The 10,255-nt window shown below is 43.4% G+C and overlaps 1 protein-coding gene across 1 annotated transcript; it reads left to right on the top strand.

The window, feature by feature from the left end:
• Nucleotides 1-6,120: 6,120 nt before the first annotated feature.
• cenpv (centromere protein V) lies at nucleotides 6,121-8,137 on the top strand. Its single transcript, XM_038988940.1, has 5 exons — nucleotides 6,121-6,466; nucleotides 6,566-6,670; nucleotides 7,392-7,461; nucleotides 7,587-7,701; nucleotides 7,862-8,137. The coding sequence occupies exons 2-5, from the start codon at nucleotides 6,579-6,581 to the stop codon at nucleotides 7,984-7,986; spliced, it is 402 nt and encodes a 133-aa protein (XP_038844868.1). The 5' UTR covers nucleotides 6,121-6,466; nucleotides 6,566-6,578; the 3' UTR covers nucleotides 7,987-8,137.
• The last annotated feature ends 2,118 nt before the right edge of the window (nucleotides 8,138-10,255 follow it).

The raw sequence follows: 10,255 nt of genomic DNA, 5'->3' as shown, positions 1-10,255 counted from the left end.
AAGCCCTGGAGTGGGCCAACGCGGTATGGAACGATCCAGACTTGGCGAGGGACCACTACCCAGAGTTCACCCGCCGCTTTCGGGCCGTGTTCGACCACCCACCTGAGGGTGAACGTCTGTTCCATCTAAGGCAGGAGAAGAGGAGCGCACAGGACTTCACCCTAGCGTTCCGGACCTTGGCCACTGGCGCGGGATGGAACGACAGGGCCCTGATCGATCACTATAGGTGCAGTTTGCGCGAGGACGTCCGTAGGGAGCTAGCCTGTAGAGACACACCCTCTCCTTGGACCAGCTGATAGACATGTCCATTCGGTTGGACAACTTGCTGGCGACCCGCGGACGTCCGGATCGGGCCCTGTCAGTTTCATCCCCCAGCCCCTCCACTCCAATGCCCATGGAGCTAGGAGGTGTTGCAGCGAGGGCGACCGGAGGAGGAGCCCTTTCCTGTACCAGCTGTGGTCGTAGAGGGCACACTGCTGACCGGTGCTGGAGGGGTCCTTCGGGGAGACGCCAGGCCGAGCACTGCTCGGACACCCTAGGTGAGTCGGCACCAGGCTCACCCAGAGCCCCCTGTTGGTCACATGTATGTGTTAATTTCTTTTCCTAAATTTTCCCCTCATTCCCGGCATAAGGCGCTAGTAGATTCAAGCGCAGCAGGGAATTTTATTGACTGCGGTTTTGCGCATAGTTTAGGGATCCCCCTTGTTCAGATTGATAAACCCTTCCGTGCATGCCTTAGATAGCCGACCATTAGGGTCAGGGCTAGTCAGGGAGGCCACGGCTCCACTGGGCATGGTTACGCAGGAGGGTCATGAGGAGAGAATTAGTCTCTTCCTCATTGATTCTCCTGCGTTTTCGGTGGTGCTGAGGATTCCCTGGTTGGCCCGTCACAACCCCAAGATTTCGTGGCAACAGAGAGCTCTAAAGGGGTGGTCAGAGGAGTGCTCAGGCAGGTGTGTAGGGGTTTCCATCGGTGCAACGACAGTGGAAAGTCCAGACCAAATTTCCACCGTGCGCATTCCCTCAGAATATGCCGATTTGGCTATCGCCTTCTGTAAAAAGAAGGCGACCCAATTACCACCTCATCGACGAGGGGATTGTACAATAAATCTCCTGGTAGACGCTACACTTCCCAGGAGTCACGTGTATCCCCTGACACAGGAGGAGACGGTGGCTCTGGAGACATATGTCTCTGAATCTCTGGGTCAGGGGTACATTCGGCCTTCCACAAGTTTATTTTTTGTGAAGAGGGGGGTCTGCGTCAGTGCATTGACTATAGAGGTCTAAATTCCATCACGGTGGGGTACAGTTACCCGCTACCTCTCATTGCCACGCGATTGAGTCATTTCACGGGGCACGCTTTTTCACAAAACTGGATCTCAGGAGCGCGTATAACTTGGTGCGTATCCAGGAGGGAGACGAGTGGAAGACAGCGTTTAGTACCACATCCGGCCATTATGAGTACCTCGTCATGCCGTACGGGTTGAAGAATGCTCCAGCAGTCTTCCAATCTTTTGTAGACAAGATTCTCAGGGACCTGCACGGGCAGGGTGTAGTGGTTTATATCGATGACATTCTGGTCTATTCCGCTACACGCGCCGCGCATGTGTCTCTGGTGCGCAAGGTACTTGGGCGACTGTTGGAACATGACCTGTACGTCAAGGCTGAGAAATACTTGTTCTTCAAACAGGCCGTCTCCTTCCTAGGGTACCGCATTTCCACATCAGGGTTGGTGATGGAGTGTGAGCATTGCAGCCGTGAGTAATTGGCCGACTCCAACGACGGTAAAGGAGGTGCAGCGGTTTTTAGTGTTTGCCAACTACTACCGGAGGTTTATTGGGGTTTTGGGCAGGTGGCTGCTCCCATTACGTCACTGCTGAAGGGGGGGCCGGTGCATCTGGGGTGGTCGGCTGAGGCGGACAGAGCATTTGATCGCCTGAAGGCTCTGTTTACCTCGGCTCCCGTGCTGGCGCATCCGGATCCCTCTTTGGTATTCATAGTGGAGGTGGACTCGTCCGAGGCTGGGATTGGAGCCGTGCTCTCACAGCACTCGGGCACGCCACCGAAGCTCTGCCCCTGTGCTTTCTTTTCGAGGAAGCTCAGCCCGGCGGAGCGGAACTATGACGTGGGGGATCGGGAGTTGTTGGCTGTCGTTAGAGCTCTGAAGGTGTGGAGACATTGGCTTGAAAAGGCTCACCATCCTTTTCTCATCTGGACTGAGCCACCGTAATCTGGAGTACATCCGGGCGGCGAGGAGACTGAACACTCGTCAGGCAAGGTGGGCTATGTTTTTCACCGATTTAGGTTTACTATCTCCTATAGACCAGGTTCCCAGAACACTAAGGCAGACGCACTGTCCCGAGGAGGAGGAGCGGTCCATCGATCCTACTCCAATCCTTCCGGCCTTTTGTCTGGTGTCACCGGTGAGGTGGGAGGTGGACGCAGATATCGAGCGAGCATCACGTGTAGAGTCTACTCCACCAGTGTCCAGCTGGACGTTCCGCTGGAGGTTCGTGACAGGCATCCATAAGGATGCCAATAGGTTTTAAACAAATATCTTGATGATGAGAGCAGCAAACTATTACACATAGCTAGTCTTAATTAAGAGATATTCTTACTATGGGCCCATAGCAGATTGGTCTGTTACTAGACTACTAAAAGTTATATAATTGGCCTCAACAGGTTCAACAATTAATTTTACTACATTGTAATGGAATGTAGGGACAGGTTTATAGCCCTTATAATGAAAGGAGTTAAAGGATAACATTGTTTATCATTTTAATCAGCCCACATCCATGACTATTTACATGTATAAATCAATTTTACATGTTTGAAGATTAAGTATTGCAATTATGGTTTGAAACATATTCAGAAATTATTCAATTATATTTCATACAGGTATGGTCATGCGAAATCGATCAAACCATTGAGTTGTTTAGCGGCCATATTGGAAAAAGGCTTCTGTGGGATTAATACATTAATCTTGTGATGGCCACCAAGAGGCAAACCCTGTTCTTGTCACGACTTCCACCGAAGTCGGTCCCTCTCCTTGTTCGGGCGGCTTTCGGTGGTCGACGTCACCGGCCTTCTAGCCATCGCCGATCCACTTTTCATTTGTTTTGTCTTACACACCTGGTTTCAATTCCCCAATTACTTTTTCATTATTTAACCCTCTCTTCCCCCATGTTTGTTTGTGAGTAATTGTTTATTGTATTGCGGTCCGTATTTGTGGCCTTGTATTTATACGATGTGTATTGTTTTATTATTGAGTAAAATTGCTTTCATTTCTCATATCTGCTGTCCTGCGCCTGACTCATCTCACTAGCTACACACAGACACATTACAGTTCTAGCTATGTGTGTGAAATGCGGTGCCTCTATCACTAAAGTTACAATCCAAAAACATAGCTTCCCCACTACATGGGAATCTATGGCTAAGCTTCCAACATTCTAATGTAAATGGAACAATATGGGCTATTTTTTAACAATAGTTGTAGCTGGTACTTTCAAAATTGGTGATGTTATATATAATTTGAAAGGTAATTTCATGACCTTTCAGAACCACTTGCAAACAAAGATGAAAATGTATCAGGGTTTCCTTTTTTGATTAAAGGGTATATGTGAGCAATAACTTGTTGTATACTGACATTGTTTGGCATAGGGTAAAATCCCTATGGGAAAAATGCATTGGATGGAGGGATGGAAGAAAGACTGATAACACATTGCTGCACTGGTATAAACATTTTCCAACTCTTAGGGACATACTGTAGACCTTCAAGAAAATCACTATGAGACATTGTCAGCCCAAGTGAGCCCAACCAACCCCCCTGGGCCCTGGCTCATGGACTAACTGCCAGTACGGCTCTCTACCTTTCCTGCTCTGCAGAGCGCTACCTAGAGAAATTAATGAGATATTTAGAGACACAGCAGAATGAGTAAAAAAAGAAACGTACAGGTTTGAAGGGAATAAGTATTTTCAGAGTAACCAACTTCAGGATTGTAATGGATAGGCTAGTCATAGCGTTGTACAAACTGGCTGAACAACCCTCATGGTAAATACAGGTTTCTTGGTAAGACAACACAAGTAAGTGCTGCCAAATAAATGTACAAAAAAAACATTCTACTGTGTCACTCATCAAAATGAATTACATTGTTTCATCTTTGAACAACTCCTTTGACTCTTGATTCAGGGTGAGATACATATCAACCCAGTTGTGATCTTTACCATCCTGACACAATGGCAATCAGGTTTGGATTGATATTACACTCTTGATGGAGTTTGAATTATTTTCCATAACCATCACAGACTTTTCTTTGAATACATTATTTAACACATGTTGTTCCTGTAGCGGCTAGATGTCCTTTACTATTCGGCCATCAGATTTGCCACCAATGCTCCTTATAGGACACATCCCTGCACTCTATACTCCTCTGTAAATTGGTAATCTCTGTATACCCGTCGCAAGACCCACTGGTTGATGCTTATTTATAAAATCCTCTTAGGCCTCACTCCCCCCTATCTGAGATATCTACTGCAGCCCTCATCCTCCATATAGAACATCCATTCTGCCAGTCACATTCTGTTAAAGGTCCCCAAAGCACACACATCCCCGGGTCGCTCCTCTTTTCAGTTCGCTGCAGCTAGCGACTGGAACGAGCTGCAAAAAACACAAACTGGACAGTTTTATCTCCTAATTCAAAGACTCAATCATGGACACTCTTACTGACAGTTGTGGCTGCTTCACTTGATGTATTGTTGTCTCTACCTTCTTGCCTTTGTGTTGTCTGTACCCAATAATGTTTGTATCATGTTTTGTGCTGCTACCATGTTGTGCTGCTGCCATATTGTGTTGCTACCATGTTGTTGTCATGTTGTGTTGCTACCATGCTGTGTTATGTGTTGCTGCCATGCTATGTTGTTGTCTTAGGTCTCTCTTTATGTAGTGTTGTGGGGTCTCTCTTGTCGTGATGTGTGTTTTGTCCTATATTTTTCTTTTTAATCCCAGCCCCCGTCCCCGCAGGAGGCCTTTTGCCTTTTGGTAGGCCGTTATTGTAAATAAGAATTTGTTCTTAACTGACTTGCCTAGTTAAATAAAGGTTAAATGCTATAGTCCTTCTGTTTTATTTCAAGAAGAGGCACAGACTGGTGTCATAATGACCAAGCAGTTATTATCAGTTATTTTTAGGCACACTGTTTTGGCAGTATGAAGGTATCTGTGACATGTCCATACAGAGCACCGTCCAGACACTTTAGCTAGAATATACAGTACATGTTAACTTATATTTGTGACATAATCAAATTCAAGCATTTTCATTTAATGTGAACAGTCAGTGTTTTGAGCAGCTGAGGGCCAAGTTTGATATTCCTCTGCCTTCCAGGGAATCAATAACTGGCCAACAGTATATTGAGGGTAAGGAGTGGCTTGGTTTGTCTGGTCTGTCATTTAGGTCAGTCACAATATTCTCATACGGATACACAGCAGCACTGTGGACTGTTGGTTCTTCATGTGACTCAATCCCAACGCGTGATCGCCACGTCACTCTTTCCTCAAGACCAGTTGAGCTGAACTGGAATGTGTTTGTGCAAGCCTGCTGTACTTTGCAACCCAGTCTGGCTGTTTGTAATTATGGGAGGGAGGACAACTTTTCATGCAAAACATGTTCCATAAGTCTATGTTGAGTACTGTATGTAAAGAACTGCTTCATGTAAATGATTGTTTTACAAAATATGAGAAACGATTGACTAGGGATCTCACAACAGACAGACGTGGATATACTTTTATTGTGTACAATAGTAACCACAGCCCTTTTTGGATAACTTTCTTATAACCCTCTACTCAATTATGTAATCATCCCTATTAATTAGAAATGTATTGTTCTTTATTCATGCGATAATCCAATCAAATGTTGTGGTGAATAGCATACAATATAATTAAATTAAACTTGTTTGAGTGTTTGTCAACTGTTACCAAGCTACTAATGAGCTTTGTATACAGTATCAGTGTTTTGGGACAGCATGATTCAGCATGTAATGTGGGAGGGACATGGATACAGAAGGTGGCAACACTGGCAGACTCGACGTGATTCCACGTAAGCAAGGGAAGTTGTTTCGCAATAATGCCGCGTTCAAAACCGGAAGCTCGGAACTGGTAACTCGGAAATCTTTGACCTCCGACTTCAGTGCGTTAAAAACAACTGGGAACTCGGTAAAAACGAGCGCCTACTGGGAAAAACGATTTGACCGGTCATCCAACTCAGAATTCCAACTCGGGAACTCGGGCCTCTTTCTAGAGCTCTGACTTTCCGACCTGAAGATCACTGACGTCATGATTTGATCTCATATTTCTCTGAGTTCCCAGTTGTTTTGAACGCGGCGTAACCTTGATAAGCGGTTGGTGGAATATTTCACGGAATACAATACACTGGAATTCGCTTTCCATTCCATTGAAACGTTGCACGGGAAAACGGTGCGTATACCCCGAAAACAAAGCCTCTGTCAGTTTTGAAAAGAAGCATGAAGTAATGCCTCACGAACAGTCTAAATGGGTTGTGTTGTCTTTACACAGGTTGGGACTGGGAATGGATCACGTGAAACACACAGGCGCATGCCATTGTGGGGCTGTCAGATTCGAAGTCTGGAATTCCCCAGACCTTCTTGTTTTCGATTGCGAGTATGCGGGTTCTTTATCACATTCCAGTAGCCTAATACTTGACATACCTAACACAAAGATAATCTAATATTTTCACATTGAGCCATAACAGAATGGTTTAATAAACACTGTACATATAGGCCTTCCTTTTATTATATATGGAATAGATACCCCACTGGGCAAAAACGGTTTAAATCAACGTTGTTTCCAGGTCATTGGAACCACAGAATTCAATGTGATGACGTTGAATCAATGTGGAAAACTGAGTTGCCTTGTTCACGTGCTAGTCGGAACTAGATACTGAAATGTCCGACTTGCTAACTGGTTGTAGTTAACACATACCGTTTTCAACTAATAGCAATTTGGACATGTCCTAGTTCCGACTAGCATGTGAATGCCGCAAGTGGATTTGCAAAATGTCATAAAACTAAGAGAATTTCGTCACCCAACCTTTAAACCTAAATCAAATGAAAGGGTGACCTTTTTGGTTGATTACACGTTGCATTCACGGTAGTTGACAACTCAACCAAATGTAAATAACAACTAGAAGTTGAACTGACGTCTGCCCTGTGGGACAGGTCTGACTGATAATGAGAAGAAACGGCTCAAATCACAAAGATGGGGAACGGACATGACTAGTTTGTTATATTGTTATTAACTGGACATAATATCATCACACTTTGTAATGAATGGGGGAAAAATGGAGAATGACAAAATTACTCACTCATGTTTCATTATCTAGTTGCAGTATTTGCACCAAGAAGCAGAACCATCATTTCATTGTGCCAAAAAATCAGTTTACCCTTTTACAGGTAGGACAATTTATAGAGGTTTCTAACAGATTCACTCAAAATGTATTTATATATGGTTCAGGTTAATTGCTAGTGAATCCTGCAATGAATGAATGTTTAACTTAGTTGATTTTCTTGTTTTACAGGGTTGGGATCATCTGACCACATATACATTCAATACACACGCTGCCAAGCACACATTCTGTAGGATCTGTGGAGTCCAGAGTTTCTACACCCCACGCTCCAATCCTGATGGATATGGTAAGGACGACCAGTATCAATCATGCATGTTGGCTTTTTCTTTATGCTGACGTACCATGTAATATTTGTGGTTAAACAAGGAGGATGGGCTGTTGGAATGTGTCCCATGCATGAAAGTTAACAGACTGGTTTGTGTATGTGTGTGTTTGTTTTTCCCCAGGCGTTGCTCCTCACTGTCTGGACCCAGGTACTGTACACAGTGTGACAGTAGAGAAGTTCTGTGGAAATAAGTGGGAGGAGAGCATGCAGAACCACCAGACTATCAAAGGCATGTCCAAGCCATAGATCCAAGCCTGTAGCAGACACACACAGCTGAGATAGAAACAAACAGTCCCATATTGTATTACTGAGCCAACTGTTTCTTAAAACAAATCAACTTTCCCCCAAAAATCTGAAATAAAAAGACCAAACCTACTCTGTTTGGTCACAACCAATATCTAAGTGTCTGTGTATTTCTTTCTGCAAGTTCACAATTCATTTCAAGTTTTCATTATGCAAAATGTTTTTTATATTGGTACTCTTTGATAGAGGCAGTGAAACCACAGTAGTTGAATGGGCCTACGGTGACAGAGCATGGCCCTCTGGTGACAAGAATGAAGAGAAGAGTATCAATATTTTGGGAAAGCATGATTCAGCATGCATGGTGAGAGTGGAGTCGAACATGGTTCCAGCAGAAGTTGGCAATGTAATGCAGAGCCATATTTAGAGCCATCTCATATTGCTCACAGGCAATAAGGGACTTTCTCTCGCAATATCAACCGACAAACTACAGTAGTGCTTGAGGGATTTTAACTTACTGACATTTCTGATCATCGATTTCCAAAATATTTAATGGAATAGCCTGGAATTTGTTTTCAATTTCATTAAACGTTGCCATGGAAAAACGGTGCGTAGCAAAATGTCTTGTCTATGAACAGAATTAAACTCTTATTGAAGTTATGCCATGCCTCATGAACAGTCTAAATGTGTTGTGTTGCTTCACACAGGGTGGAACGAGTGAAGCACACAGGCGGATGCCATTGTGGGGCTGTCAGATTCGAAGTCTGGAATTCCCCAGACCTTCTGGTTTTCGACTGCGAGTATGATCTGCAACATTTCAACAGTGATCCATTACAGATACGGTTCACTGCTACAGCAATAGAAAGGGCAGGCTATAATCCTGAGACCTGGAATAAAAAATGTTTGGAATTATTAAAATTTTTACATTATTGTTTGGGGTGAAAAAACAACAAAATGTCTAAAAATGTTAATATTTTATTGTAAGTGCAAAATTGCCCTCTGTAGTGGTCATTAGGACATAAATATGAAAAAATGTACATGGGTACAGTAGGTGAAATACATAGTTGTGGCATCCGGGTGTCCACTACATGATATTTCTTAATAAGCTCTTATTTAATGTGAAAAAATGATTACACAGTCCTGACGACTCCCTTCACTATTCCTGAGATATTCATTTCCTAGAAACAATGTGAATTTCCAACTCACAAAAGTTACAATTCATAATTACCCTTATTTTCAAATGTCCATAAAATGTGCAATTGTTTTAAAGAACCAGGAATATAGGGTTGTCAAGGTCACACCCCCACACGTGAAATCATTGAAAAGCCCAGAATGTCCTCTCAAAGGGACAACAGTTCTTAATACAGTGGCTTGTACGGCCTCAGAGATACGGACCAAGAACTGATGTCCACTAGAGAGGAAAAAATGAATTGCTGGGTCTTGGGAGGATAACAGAAAGAAAAACAATGCAAATCTGGGACCCCAATTTATAGTGATGGAGAATTGGAGATACAGGTTTGAGAATGAGCAAAAATAAAAGGAAACTATGGGCTGTTCTGGCTCAGACAATGTTTACTTACTTCCTGCCCAAATGACAAAATCTCTGTAGATTAACTGTTTTGATTATTTTACAATCATATTTCTATTACGGAATTATAACTTACTATGTCCATCACAATATGACTCATTCTGGTTTCTTTATCTAGCTGTAGCATCTGCACCAAGAAGCAAAACCATCATTTCATTGTGCCAGAAAATCAGTTTTCCCTTTTACAGGTAATACAACATTTTTACAGGGTGAAGTTTGGTAATAGCTCTACCAGGTTGGTCAGTTTGAATGTTAATTTGGTTAATTTCTTGTTTCAGGGTTTGGAGAATATTAACACATATACATTTAATACACATATTGGCAAGCACACATTTTGTAGTACCTGTGGAGTCCAGAGTTTCTTCACCCCACGTTCCAATCCAGATGGATATGGTAAGGACAACCAGTAAGAAACACAGTAGAAGTCATGTATACCTTTGCTTATTATGTAAACCTAAAACATGTCTTGAATTGTTGTTTGTGGTAAAACGGTGACGATAGCAATGGGTTAAAGTGTCTCGCATGCATGAAACTGAACCAAAAGGTTTGTTTGTGTGTTGTTTCCACCCCAGGCATAGCTCCTCACTGTTTGGACCCAGGTACTATACGCAGTGTGACAGTAGAGAAGTTCTGTGGACAGAAGTATGAGGAGACCATGAAGAACCACCCGAATATCAGAGACTTGTC

Source organism: Salvelinus namaycush, chromosome 3, assembly GCF_016432855.1.
Source record: "Salvelinus namaycush isolate Seneca chromosome 3, SaNama_1.0, whole genome shotgun sequence".
In the NCBI taxonomy this organism is placed as follows: domain Eukaryota; kingdom Metazoa; phylum Chordata; class Actinopteri; order Salmoniformes; family Salmonidae; genus Salvelinus; species Salvelinus namaycush.
This window is presented reverse-complemented; position numbering and strand designations above follow the sequence as displayed.